The sequence below is a fragment of the Tenebrio molitor genome, chromosome 3, assembly GCF_963966145.1.
Source record: "Tenebrio molitor chromosome 3, icTenMoli1.1, whole genome shotgun sequence".
In the NCBI taxonomy this organism is placed as follows: Eukaryota; Metazoa; Arthropoda; class Insecta; order Coleoptera; family Tenebrionidae; genus Tenebrio; species Tenebrio molitor.
The window spans coordinates 7,563,440-7,577,563 of NC_091048.1; the positions used below are offsets into that span (position 1 = coordinate 7,563,440).

A 14,124-nucleotide genomic window follows, 5' to 3' on the forward strand; every position below is an offset into this window, starting at 1 on the left:
AATGAAAATGTAAAAAAATTCAAAATATTGCGAAGAAATGCAAAAATTGTCCATAATTTGTTGCATACGCTTTTAGGTTGGCAGCATTTATTTAAACAAACATTTGCATGCAATGTTTGACAAGCTGTCATTGTCAAGCGAGCGAGTGATGGCCTTGTGGTTTTTTAATTGTTTATATGCGATAGTGAGTGCAAAGTCTTCTTTGTAATAACAATTTTATTGCAAATAGAACGCCAATGGTCGTCGACCTTTAAGGTAAGCCACAAATTTTTTTACCGCGAGCGATTTCCTGATAAACAAGGGAGTACATTGAGAAAATTTTCAACAATGGGATATTTCCTGTTGCTCAACAATAGACGTTTATCTTGAATTCATTCGATAAATCCTGTTTATAAGAGCAGTAAGTGTAAAGTTGACACGCAACGTGACTGATTTAACGATTTTTATTGTTACTTAATCGCACGAATTTGTGGTGGGTTAGGTTAAGACGATTTTAAGTCCACTTTCACTTTTATCGCAGTTTACATCTCAATAATTCCCACCACGAATTAATCGTTGTCTTTCCCAGAATCAATTATGCGTATTTCGTGACAGCTTTAAAAAAACTTTAAAATGGCTGAAGATGGTCTTGAGTTGATACGAGAAATATTGGTGGACGTCCAACTGGTCCAGTTTTTGCTGCCCATCAGGGATGATCTCTTGATCACGAGATTAGAACACTTTGACCATGTGAAGCCTGAGGATTTAGAAAACATTGGACTGAGCAAACCAGGTAACCGGATTCTGTTTTATTTGTTATTGTAATTAACACCATACACGCCTCAGGCGCTAGGAGACTGTTGGAAGCTGTGAAAAAAAAGAGAACGCAATTGAAGAAACGTAATTTAATCAATAAATTAATTCCCGTGGCGGCTAATAAAGCAGCTACCTTGAAGAAGAATGATGAAATGCTCACGTTCAATGACTTTACCTCATGCCTTATACCAGAATCTGATATATCTCTGTCTATCAAACTGGGCGACGGATCGTTCGGCGTGGTAAAAAAAGGCGAATGGAGCAGTCCCAGTGGCAGGATTTTACCGGTAGCTGTTAAGATTTTAAAAGCGGACGCTTTGACCCAGCCGGGCGTGTTCGAAGACTTTATCAAGGAGGTGCAAGCGATGCACGTTCTCAGCCATCCGAATTTAATTCGTTTGTACGGAGTGGTGCTCTCCCAACCCATGAAGATGGTGACCGAATTGGCGTCCCTCGGTTCATTGTTGGACTATCTCAGGAAACAGTGCCAACAGACTCCTGTGCCCATGCTGTGCGAATATGCCACTCAAGTGGCCACCGGAATGGCATATTTAGAAAGCAAGCGCTTTCTGCATAGGGATTTGGCCTGCAGAAACGTTCTCTTGGCATCAGTAGATAAGGTTTGTCTGAATCGTGAACTATTCTATTGTTGATTTGTTATCACGTTTAGATCAAAATCGGCGACTTTGGTCTGATGCGGGCGTTACCGCAAGAAGAAGACTGTTACGTCATGACGGAGCACAAGAAAGTTCCTTTTCCTTGGTGCGCACCGGAGTCGCTCCGTTCGCGGCAGTTCAGCCACGCGTCCGACACCTGGATGTTCGGAGTTACCGTTTGGGAAATGTTTACTTTTGGAGAGGACCCCTGGATGGGTCTGATCGGGTCGGAAATCTTGAGGAAGATCGATAAGGAGGGGGAGCGACTCCAGCAACCGGAAGCTTGTCCTCCGGCCATTTACAGTATTTTGCTTCAGTGTTGGTTGAAGAATCCGATGGAGCGTCCCACTTTTGCCGCCTTGAAGGACTTTTTCAGGAAGAACAAGACACCCGTCATGAAGGCCGTCGCGGCCCACGACGAACCGAACAAATTGAAGATCGACGAGGGGGATGAGATTGCGATTATTGACGGAAGCGCAGAGCTGTACTGGTGGAAGGGACAGAATCAGAAGACGTTCGATATAGGGGTATTCCCCAGGTGGGCATTTTTTTTTTTTTAATTTATCAGGTTCAATAAGCAGAGTGGGATTCCTTTGGGAATTTCTCACTCACTACTTCGGTGCGACATTGACTGAGTTTAATTATTTACAAATTCTATTTTGCGGTTGTCACTGCGCTTCAACAAAACTATCTGTCAAATGTCAAAAATGTCATTACACCAGTGACCAAAACCTACTAGAATACTTTCAATTTTGAAGTAATTTTATCACTACTGTTTATTTATCTTTTAAAAATTATGTGTAATATTGAAGTACGACCTGCGACATGTTCATTTTATAAAAAATGCATTATGAAAATATTTTCGAGAAAGTGCAAATTTCCGCCATAAAATGGGCGCTTCACTAAAAATAATAATAATACGCAATATAACAAAGAACAATAACTACACTAAACACAAAAACAACGAACAATAAGGAAACAAGAAGTTTCTTGACTTTAAATTCAAAATGTCACGTGAACAAGAAAAATTGTCAGTGACAAAAACTTAAGATGAATAATATCCCCAAAAAGCGCCCGGTTACTAGCGCTCTGCGGGGGTTACTCAAACTACACTTTTGAACAGCCCGGTTATAATACACCGGGTCGCGTATTGAAGCAATAGATTTTACACGTGAGGTTTTCATTGCATTGTGATAAAAAGACAATTTTTTTTAGATGTTTAGTGGATCCCATGCGACCCAAACAACCCGAGGACATCAGTAAGCCTTTACAGAATTCGTTTATACACACCGGTCACGGTTCTGCATTTGGGGACTCCTGGGGCAGCCCCGCTTACATCGACGACATGTACCTGCGCAACCCCATGGAACCCCCAGACATAATAGGTCTGCAACGAGAAGCGAAACCTTCCCCGCAACTTTGTGATAGAAAGAAAGTGGTGAAAAACAGTGAGTTGACGGATCAAACGAATCGATCGGAGACGATTGTTGTTTCTTTCAGCAAACAGTCTTCACAGGAAGCCCAGTGACAAGCAGTTTAATTACCGCAAGTTGACTAACGAGTCTAGTTTTAAAATGAAGCCCCAGAGGCCACCTCAGCCAAAGTTTGAAGCTTCCCGGGAAGGAGTTTTGATTGATCTGTCGCCCGACGCTGTAAGTTCGACGAAGCAAAGCAACATTGATAAGTATGAGTCGAGAAGCGTATCCTTGTTGGACGAACCCATCGACGTTATGCAAGGTTTGTTGGTCAGTACTCGTTTAAGCGAAGCTTCAATTAGGAATTTGTAGAATTCTCGGATTATCAAACGACAAACGCACCACCCCCGTATCAACAGCCCCCTTCGTACTACAACACTCAATTGTTTGAACAAACAGCAACTGACGATCCCTTCGACACTTCCAAAGTGTTTACACCGGAGCCTCGCAAATCGTACTCTCAGTTGTCGTCGCTCTACACCTCGAATAACGAAGTAACTAAAGTTAACGGCTACGTAAAGAGCGATATTACCAATCGAAGTATCAATTACGGTATAGCTTCCAAACCTAACGATATTCAGTTGGCGACGTCTAAAGGTGTCGCAGCTACACAAAAAGAAATCGCAACTCCCATATCCATCGTAAACAATCTTTCTCTGATGAGTTTGAACGAAGTGCCAAGTAATATTAATTCGAATAATAAGGATTCGAAATTCGTCCAAGACCTCGAAAAGTATTTAATGTCGAAAAGTGAGATTCCGATCTTGCAGCCGCCGCCTCAGACTAGCAAACCCGCGAAAAAATCCGAACCGGTACTCCCCAAAGTTCCGAACGAAACGTACTCGAATCTGGAAGAGAGCTACACGAAAAACTCGAGATACGACACCACCAACGTCTTCAACAAAATCTGGTACGAGAACTTGACCAAAGAGAACGGCAACGTAAAGCAGTGTAAAAATTTCGCCGACATTCCACCCACGACTAGTCAGAACTACTACCACCATTACGATCCGGTTGCCGAGTTCGACAGGACGTCGTTTTCGAGTTTGAACTTTTACGACAACTGTCACGCCGACAACGTCTACAACAACACTTCGCATCTAGGGCAGCCGAGTTCTTCGCAAAACTCGTTCAATTCGTGCAATACTCAGACGGCCGTTTACGGTTCGTACAATTCGTTACGGCAATATAGCGAAGTGCCCGACTCTGTCTACTCGGAAATCGCGGAAAATTCGTACAGTCAGGTACCGGACGAGACACTCAAGCCGCATCGACCGGCACCTCCTTCGCCGATGGTGCTTAGCATGCAACAGATCCAGCGGAAAATTCAACAAGGACAGGTAAATCGAGCGTGAAGGTGCAATAAGTGAGACGCTTGCGTCGTGCAAAGAGCGAGAAAGAAAAAGTAACAGACACTGGTTTTTTTAAATGGGAAATGAGTCGCACTTGTGGGGGGATACGAGAATTAAAACTAAAATTTGCTTTGAATTTAAACAAAAGTGGTTGTAATGAATCATAATTCCGCAGTGTCTTATTTTCCAAGGATAAAAATATGTACAAATGCTTGGAAAACTAGACACGCCGGGCTCACTCTTTCAAACGACCTTGTCGGATGACGACAATGCCTACACATTACATAATCTATAAAAATGAACGTTATTGCAGCTAAGTGCGGACGCTGAGCGACTGATGACGTCAGAATACCGCAACAACAAAATAAGTCAAGTGCGCGAATGCGTCCCGGACGTCAGTACCACGGATTGTTTGCAAGTTTTACAATTGTGCGGATGGGAAGTGGCCGCCACCGTAAAACACGTCAAGATAGATAAGTTACTTAAGTACGTTCGAGTGACTTAACACCGACGCAAGTTAATCGAAGTTCGTTTGCAGGTTGGGTCTGGCAAGTCGCGACCAATGCGAAACAGCTCTGCAACGTACAAACTGGAATGTCGAACTGGCAGCTTCCGCTATTTTAGATACTTGAGAATCATCACGTCTGCGTTAAATAGTTAGACTAATTAACTAACTGTGCCAAAGAATCACATTTTTAACAAATATTTCAGCAAACTACAGTATAGGTTAGCAAAATGACATGACCGCTTGTGATAAACGTTAATTTTAAATTATCTCCCTAAGATATTTAGTCGACTCGGTAGGGCCCGGATTTTTGGGTCCTAGGCAGTTGTTTTTGTATATTTTTTTCTCTTTGTTTTCTGACGTTCGTTCGAACTATTGTCGATTCTCATCCGCTTCATTGATACACAAAAAATTGATATTAAATGGAACAAATCGTAATTTATATGACATCTGGTGTTGCAAAATCGACAAGAGTTGCGTGGTATTTTGTCGGGATGTGAACGACACGGTTGATCTCGGGCGTCTCTAACAAGTAGATTTGTTGTTGCAACTGGCTCATTCGGTTCGGAACGAACCGTGAACATAGTAATAGTTCAATCAAGCTATTTATTTTAGGTAACGATGAACAATCTCTTAATTTAGTTGTTATCCAAAATTCCTCAATAAACGAATATATTTTTGTAGTTTAGAGAAATTTCATTGATCCGAGAGTAAAACGATCACTTCTTCCCGATATTTATTTACCTATCAGAAAGTTACAAACATCAAATTTAACTCTGAAGTCAAGTCAGATCTTAGAATAACATATTTTCCGTACAGTGGAAAAGTTCTCTGCGAAGAGAGCTGATATAGTAAAAATATTTACACATTTACATATCTAATTTGGCAAATTCTATGTAGTAAACACGACAAGAAAAAATAAACTACTTAACTTTAAAACGATAAGACTACGAAGTACATTAACAATAGAAAGGAGTTTCTGCATCAATCACAAATTTAATATTAACTATGTACAGGTACAGGATAATTATTTACAGAATTTAGTACCTACAGAGTTTACTAATTTAAAAGCTGTGAGTCGCACTCTGAAGATCATCAACACCAATTAAAATCTGTAATAACCGTGAACGTTTTATTGCAAAAATCACCACCATAAACTAGAAAGATCACAAAGTAATTCAGTGATGGTAAACTTTACAAAAATAACTTATAAGCGTACTTTCGTTTTAAATATAACATAAACAACAATGTACAGTAATATCAATGAGAAACATGAATTCCACAAGCTTCTAAATAGTAAATCCCGAACCTCCGCGCGACATTCACGACGTTTTCGCTTTCAATTTGAGCGTCTCCCTTTTCTGCTGTCTCTTTTTCCTGCACTCGGGACAATACCAATGTCCTTTCGGCGGCACCATGATGCCCACGCACTCGAAATGGAACCACTCGATGCTGCAGTCGCGCGCGTCGCACCCGATCATCTCCGACACCTCGTCGTATGGACACTTGCAGTAGCAGTACAACGCGTCCGGATTCACCTGGAGCATGTTGCGCCCCTCGTTGCTCGAATCGTTCGACTCCACCTCGCTCTCCGCCTCCTCCACCTTGGCAGTTTTCAGCTTGATCGCCGGCATCTTCCTCGACGGCTGCGCCTCCTTGGGCCCGGCTCGGAACGGCTGGACCGGCGGCGGCCCCGTTTTTATCGTGATCGGCGGCACCATCATCGACGAGTGTTGCGGCACCGCCGTCGCCTCCGTCTTCCGCCACTTGGGCGTCGTCGCCAACTTCTCGTCCTCCTCGTCGCTCGAGTAGCCGTAGAACTTGTTGGGGACGCGGCGGCGCTTCGACGCCCGCAGGTTCACGTCGCCGTCTTCGCGCGGCAGCTCCGCGTCGTTCTTCGGGAAGGCGTTCGTCGAGGGCAGCTTCGCCGACGGCGACGGGATCGGCGAGTTCCGCGAGAGGGTCAGCGTGATCGGGGCGACGGTCGGGGGTTGGTAGTATTGGTAGTAGGGGGCGGGGATGTTCGACATGTTGTACTCTTTCATCTCCGCCTCTTTGCGTTCGCTCTTTTTCTTCTTCTTCTTCTTCGACTTGGACTTTTTCTTCGGCTTGCTTTGCTGCTCCTCTTCCGGGAGATTGGGAGTGGCGGCGCGGCTGTTCCCCAGCAGCGAACCGTTAGGAGTCTGCTCGATTCCAGCCAACAACTGGTTCCGCTTCTCCTCGAGAATCTTTTTGGCCAGCTTTTGGGGCTGCTTGTCGTAGAACTCTTCGTCGGTCTCGCTTTCGGTCGTCTCCAAATCGGACTCTCTTATCGGGGTTTCTATCACCACAGCCGCACTATCATTGGTCACCACATCTATCTTGGTCTCTCCCCCTTGCTTGCCTTTAGTCTTGCGCTGTCTTCGCCTGTCGCGCCTCAACTGCTGCCTCTTTCTGCCCTCTTCGGTCGAACTGTCGGAATCGGAACTGTCCGAACTGGAACTGGAGCTGCCAGAACTCGAGCTGCACGAACAGTTCGGTCCGCAAGAGCAACTCGACGAGTCGCTGTCGCTGCTCGAATCGCTCGACGAGCTGGTCGTTTTCTTTTGCGTTTTCGCTTGTTCCGTTTCCACTTTGGTCTCTGCCGGTTTCGGCGAAGCTACGGGATCTTTGGCCGAACAGTAGTCGTGATCTACGCTCTGCGACAGGTCCGGCTTGACTTCCGTAAAACTGACATCCGGTTTGTTTTCGGGGTCGATGCAGTAGTCGTGGTCTCTGAGCGCCATCTCGAGAGTCAAAGGTTCGTCTTCCGGTACGGTGGGGACTTCCTGTTGAGTCTGGTCGTTCTTGTCCGGCTCGCCGAACATGTGGTCGAACTTCTCCTTGTTGGCCTGGTAGTTCTTGAAGTCATCCCAGATGTTTTCCAACACCACTTCACTCGTCCCCTCCTGGACGGGATCTTCGACCACCGGTTGGACTCCCTCCTCGAGCTCGACCGGATTCTCCAACACCACCACCTCCTTGCTCTCCTCCGGCTCCTTTTTCGCCTTCTCCGCCTCCTCCTCCGATTCGCTGCTGTCACTCTCCGACAGGTTCAGTTCCGGCAAATCGTACACATCAACTTTCGGCTTCACCTTCTCCTCCACCTTCTCCTCTTTAGCCTCCCCCTTCACCTCCTCCTTCTCGTCGTTCGTCTCCTCCTTCTTCTCTTCCTCGACTTCGACTTTCTGTTCTTCCGGGGGTTCCCTGTGTTTGAATTCGTGCTTGGCGAGCAACTTCTTCGATATGAACCTCTCTTGGCACTCGTCTATGCTGCAAGCGTGCGGTTTTTCTTCGGAATGGATACGTTTGTGGACCTTCAGCGACACAGCTCTGGAAAACGTCAAGTTGCACTCTTCGCAGACGAAACTGACCGGTGGGACGCAGAAGTGGTAGACGTGGGGCCACTTCTTTTGAAGGCACTTCTTGCAAAGCACGCTCTCCGTGCCGTGCTTCCAAAAGAGGTGTCGAGTGATGTCCGGTTTGTTCCTGTAGGCGATTCCGCAGCGGTAGCAGAAGTGGTGGAGTTTGTGCTTCCAGACGTGGTTGGACAGTCTGTATTGATTATGGCACATTTCTAGACATACGTCGCAGACGTGGTGGCGCTTCCTCAGATGGACCATCAGGCGGAAGGCGGATGGGAGGTCGTCGCCGACGCACATGCAGCACCGGAAGCCTACGTCGTAGTCGAGGATGTAGACCCCGGGACACAAGTGGCAGATCAGCTCGCTGTAGCTGTAAAAATTCGACTTGCACATGATGCACAAGAGAAGGTTTTTCGCGTGGGACTTGCGATTGTGCAAGTAGAGTTCTTTGTGCACGGTGGTGGCGTATCGGCACTGGAAACACTCGAAGATGTGGGAAAACGTAACGCCCTCGTCTGACGGACTGGATTCGAGACTGAAGAACACGTTGTCCAGCTCGGACAGGCTCTCCTTGATCCGCGCCACGAAACTCTCCGGGATCAGCTCTTCAGCTGTGATGCTGCTGACCACCGCCGAGAAGCGGTGCTCGCCGATGGCGTGCAGGCCCAGGTGTTTGCCGTTCACCGCGATTTTTCGAGCGTGGTTGCAGTAGATGCACAGAGGGGCGGTGGCTTTGAGACACTTTTGCAGCAACACGCGGATGTCGAACTTGTCCAGGGGCTGCTCCAGTTCCAGCTCGAGGATGGTCACGTCCGGCCCGGCGACTTTGATCTGGGGCTCCTCCTCGACGGTGATCTGGGGCGGCTCTTCGGTGCTGATTTCGCCTTCGGTGTTGACGTTGTCGTTCTCGCTCTCGATTTGTTCGATGTCGTTCTCCGGTTTCTCCACTTCTTCGACGTCGTCGTCGTCGTCGTGTTGTTCGATTTGGGGGAACGCGCCCGGTTTGAGCTTCAGCGATAGTTTAGGAACTTTGCGGGTCTCGACGGGCTCCTCCTCGACTTCCATGGCCTCGTCCGTGACTTCCTGGGGCGGGTCGACGCTTTCCGAATTCAATTTCTCCTCATTGTTTTTGAACACCGGCTCCCCGTCCCCGGCGAAGCCCCTGAAATCCAGCTCGTCGTCGGTCGAATAAACGATTTCTTCCACTGTGTTGTTTTCACTGACAACTTCATCAATTGGTCCGTCAATTTCTTCCGTTTCCTTGGAATTCAAAGTTTGTTTTTCATCACTGTCTTTCGTTTCCGTACTTTCCAAATCTAAACAGTTGCCGTTGATCAGCGATTCACCTGTGACGTGATCTTCGGGCCTGATCTGCTGTTTGGCAGATTTGGCGGCGAGTTTATTCGCGGTCTTTTGGCTGCTGTTGGTCTTGTTGCTTTTGCTGTTGAGTTCGCGACAGCCGCAATTGTGGTAGAAAAAATTGTCCTGTTCGTTGAAAAGTTTGTTACACTCACAGCAAACGATGTAGCAAGGTTCCGAATAAGCACTAAAAAAATCGTCTAGATTGTCTTTATGCCCAGGTTCGAGATTGTGTCGCGACTGTATGTGTAAACACAAATCATCTAATACTGAAAACATACCCAAACAATACAAACACAAGTAGCGTCTGTGCACTTCGATCATGTGCAAGTACAGGTTCCAGTTTTCGTAGTACGTCCCGCAAGCCGAACATAAGAACACTTTGCGCGTCAACTTGAAACTAGACGACGAGTTCTCCTGGATTTGCGGTTCCGCACTCGGCTCATCCGTACACTGAACGATGTGATCGTTCAACGTCGTCAACGACTCGAAGCCGGCTCTGCCACATTTCGAACACTTAAACTGCACGGTCGGCTGCAAACCTAGATACTGAGCGTACTCCCGTAACTTGGGACTGTTCTTCGTCTTCAAGCGCTTGTGCTTGTGTAACTTGACCTGAGGTGTGTTCGTTTTATGCGAGTTTTCCGGCTGGTGTTGTTGTGACAACTCGAAAAGGGATTCGTTAAAGTAGGGATTGAAGTGGGAAATTACTTCTGACGTTTTCGGTGAGTTTGATTGTTTTTTCTTGGTGGGAGCGCTCTCGTCGATGATTAGGGCGTCGCTTTCCGAGCTGTACTCTTCGGGGTTGGAAATTTGTTCGCTATCTCCGTTCACTTTGTTGACTGGGTCCTCTTTCGTGGTGGCTTCCTCTGGCTCGGAGAAATTTGCCATTATAGGAGAGGCTACTCCATTGTTCACATGATCGGGGGCTTCGGTGTCGGACAAAATACCGTTTAAACCATCTTCCATGCCGATTCCACTCTGATTGATTTATAATCTGTGGAAGAGATTATTCGATGAATTTCTGAGAACCCTTCAACTGACACTTGCAACATTTATATAGTTACGAATCAAAATTAACAGACCATGCGAATTTTACACGTCACGTAATGAGTAATTTAACAATGACCAGAATTTTCTGAGCACAGGACTCGCAAGAAACTGTCTCGACTTGTGAAATTGACAAACTTTACAAATGTAGCCCACAAAAAACACTCAGACCTACCAGGTGTAATTAACGATTAATTATATTAACCGGAACGTTTTTATTTAACACATTCGAGCACATATTTATCAACAAATACGTCTCCCCGCCTAAAAGGTTAATAAAATGGCGCCCCATTTCAGCCACAAGCATTTGCATTCTGCAGAGCTACCAATAGCACCACGACAAAAACCTCAACTCGATACAAGTTTCCAGTAATTGGACATTTGGGAAATAAAGTTTGTTAAAAATAATAGAAAAATTGGTTGTTCCAGGTATTTATTGAATTTCTAAGACTACTTGGCAACTTAATCACGGGATCGTGAGTGCGTCTGTCATTTGTCAACGGGCTACGCGCATTGCTGCCAACATTTCGTGACAAAGACAAAGCAAGCATCCGTGATTTCCAAAAGATGATATTATCTCAAAATGCTATTGATAGTTTTGAGTTCAAATTAAGATTTCCAAACGAGATCTGATTCTCAAGAATCATGATTTTCTTTGTACTGATTTCCGGGAAAATTGGTTTTTACGGTTGACATTTCTTTAATTTGAAATATGACAAATTGATCGCTTTTCAATTGTTTTTCGTTCAGAAAGATTTAAGAAATTATTTGTTGAAATGCGAGATTCTTTAGAATTGTTTCAAAAATCATTGGAGGTAAGTGGGGCTGCCTAACTTAGCCGATGTTTGTTAAAGTCCGGTTTCTAGGAATACGCCGACACGAAATACGTGCAGGATCGTTTGTTAGATTTAATTGAAAGTTTGTACAAGGATTTGGAAGCCGAGCGCAATACGGTTATGGTGTTACAAAATCAAATTCAGAGTTTGATGAAACAAGAGACTTTTGGAATTACGTCGAAATTTGTTACTTTGAAAGGTTGACATTTATGAAATTTGATTTTAATTTGGTTGGCGGAGTGTTTGCAAAAATATGACGTGACAGACTAGGCAAAAACTAAATTAAGTTTGCAGTTAAATGTGAGAAAGAAACTCTAAACAGAATTATGGTTTTTTGTGTAAAAAACCCACTTTTTAACAGGGACATTCAAAACACGTGAAAAACACGTGTTTCCATAGTCACAAATATAACAGTTATGTGACAACTTGAGGTCGTAAGGTGGCGCTAGTGTCACAGTGAAATTTTTTTATCCAATTTAATAATTAAAACAAAAAATAATTACGAGTTTATTGGTAAATGATCGATCTGGTGATGCAGACATAGTAATGTCCAATAATAATACCAACTAGTGCAGTTATTTATTTTTGCATGTTTCCAAATTTCATTTTCATTGTTCTCGAGCAGCTTACAGTTAGGAATTTTATGTATTTTGTCCACTTGGGAAAGTCTTTTATCGTCAGATATCAGTTCACTTGACCTATTTGTACATTTAAATTGTTTTTTGACATTGCCATCTTCTTTAAAAAGTCATATACAAGATGATTCACAAGTAATGATGAGCCCGAAGGAATTGAAAATGCAACCCACAATACATTTGGAAGGTAAATCTGGATATTTATCGCGTCCAATCCAGCTTTACGTTCCAAATGTATTATGGGTTGCATTTTCAATTTCGTCGGGCTTATTATTACTCGTGAATCACCTTGTATAAAATTAAAACCCTCCAATCTTGTACTGTTTTTTTAACCATAATTTTCAAGTATGCTAAAATCTAAAAAATTAAATATGTCGAATATTTTGCCACGCTTTCCTATTAAAATCTACATAAACTTTACCTACCTACCTACGTACATCATCATGATCAATAATCATAACATGTGACTTGTAAACAAAAGAAAGTTCTAGAGCTTTGAGTAAAAGTGACAATGAGTGCTTTCTTCTGATTGTTTTATTTAAATAATTTATTTTGAAATTTTTCATTTTTAAAATATTTCTTGCATATTTTGTAGAAGCGTATTTTGCTTTGTTACGGAATTATTATTCTTAAATTAATCAAATTAATAGAGACTACTTGTAATTGTGCAAGTATAAATCATAATATGTAGTTTATTAAAACAGTGCAGCCTCAGCCTTTCAATCTATAACGTTTAGTTTAATTAATGAAGACACTCTTTTCTATTTTATTTAATTTATAAATGGAAATGCACTCACCAAAATCTTGTTAATACGACTGATTCAGATTTTCACAGATTTTTTAAATGAACTTTCAGTTGAAAGTTATTGTATTTACTTGATGTGTCAAGAACCACGTCGGTATTTATTTTTTACTTTAACTAAATGTAAAAATATACAGCTCTGTGGGCGATTAAATTCTATTGTTCTAAATTGCTGCATTAATGGAGTTTCTCTTGATTATGTTGGTAGGATCCGTGACTTGATAATAATTATTTTCTATGTAAACTTAAAAGTCATATTGATCATATGCGTATACAATAACATTTGAAATTTTTATTTTGTTTAAATGTTTCATAGAAAAGTCACATGAAATCAATTCATGAATACCGTTCTTTACAATAGAATTTCAATGATGCTGATCCAGTGAATTTTAAAAATCCGTTTTATTTTTTATTTAATTTTTTTGTAGCGGACTATGCTGCTTTAAATCAAAAATTAGCAGTACTGAAGAACGAAAACGAAGACTTACACATTCAGCTCCTACTTAAAAGTGAAGAAAGTAAACAAGTTGTGACAGAAAAAGAGGAAGAATTACAAACCTATTACTTGGCGCAAATCAAGCAGAAAGATGAGCAAATAAAACAAAAAGAACAAGAAGTTGAAATTTCTAAGGCAAAGTTTAAATCGAGAGAACAAGACTTATACAACGAAATCCAAGCTGTGGGAGCTTCGTCAGCTATGGAGATAGACCAGGCCGAAGAAAATTTTAAGAAACAACTCGGGGAATCTCACAAGAAACTCAAAGACAACATGGAGACTTGTCACGTGCTGAGAAGTGAACTGATGTCGGTCAAGGAACAATTTATGGAATATAAAAACACGTCGAGTCAGAAAATAGCGGAGCTTCAGAGGCGGCTCAGGGAGTCGCAGAATTGTGAAGCGAGAACTCCGGAAAAGCCGAAAAGTAACAAAGTCGAATTCACCGTTAACGTCGCAGAAGAAAAAATCAGTAAATACCAGCCGTTGGAAGTAAATTGTACAAACTTGTCCAGTTCTGAACCGACTAATTTCAAGAAAATACCAATCCATCGAGGATCCGGAAGATTTTCGTATGATAATTCGAAAGCTACAAATAAGAAAAATTCATTGCCACCGCTTATTAATCTGAAAGATGTGAGTAAAGAATGTAAGCCGGCCAGGAAGAAACGCAAGTTGTTTAATCCAGATGATCTGACTTATTTAAATGTCAATGTCGCAAGTAATGATGAGTAAAGTCAGTTGTGTCTTTATGTCTTAATTTGTTTTTATTTATAAGAA

The 14,124-nt window shown here is 43.0% G+C and overlaps 3 protein-coding genes across 4 annotated transcripts; 2 read left to right on the forward strand and 1 right to left on the reverse strand.

The window, feature by feature from the left end:
- The first annotated feature begins 35 nt into the window (after window positions 1–35).
- Ack (activated Cdc42 kinase) lies at window positions 36–5,466 on the forward strand. Of its 2 annotated transcripts, none has more exons than XM_069041969.1 (9): window positions 36–255; window positions 595–772; window positions 826–1,415; window positions 1,466–1,989; window positions 2,667–2,899; window positions 2,952–3,188; window positions 3,239–4,266; window positions 4,592–4,764; window positions 4,817–5,466. In XM_069041969.1, the coding sequence occupies exons 2-9, from the start codon at window positions 613–615 to the stop codon at window positions 4,908–4,910; spliced, it is 3,039 nt and encodes a 1,012-aa protein (XP_068898070.1). In that variant the 5' UTR covers window positions 36–255; window positions 595–612; the 3' UTR covers window positions 4,911–5,466. The 2 variants fall into 2 exon arrangements, with proteins under 2 accessions (XP_068898070.1, XP_068898069.1); XM_069041968.1 differs by having other exon boundaries at window positions 37–255; window positions 569–772.
- A 435-nt stretch (window positions 5,467–5,901) lies between these two features.
- Window positions 5,902–10,992, reverse strand: MESR4 (misexpression suppressor of ras 4). The gene is made up of 2 exons (XM_069041967.1): window positions 10,751–10,992; window positions 5,902–10,522 (listed from the first exon to the last, which is right to left on the reverse strand). The coding sequence occupies exon 2, from the start codon at window positions 10,492–10,494 to the stop codon at window positions 6,106–6,108; it is 4,389 nt and encodes a 1,462-aa protein (XP_068898068.1). The 5' UTR covers window positions 10,495–10,522; window positions 10,751–10,992; the 3' UTR covers window positions 5,902–6,105.
- Window positions 10,993–11,135: 143 nt separating this feature from the next.
- LOC138126253 (putative autophagy-related protein 11) lies at window positions 11,136–14,096 on the forward strand. Its single transcript, XM_069041974.1, has 3 exons — window positions 11,136–11,390; window positions 11,442–11,610; window positions 13,277–14,096. Exons 1-3 carry the CDS (start codon window positions 11,352–11,354, stop codon window positions 14,077–14,079), a joined length of 1,011 nt encoding a protein of 336 aa, XP_068898075.1. The 5' UTR covers window positions 11,136–11,351; the 3' UTR covers window positions 14,080–14,096.
- The last annotated feature ends 28 nt before the right edge of the window (window positions 14,097–14,124 follow it).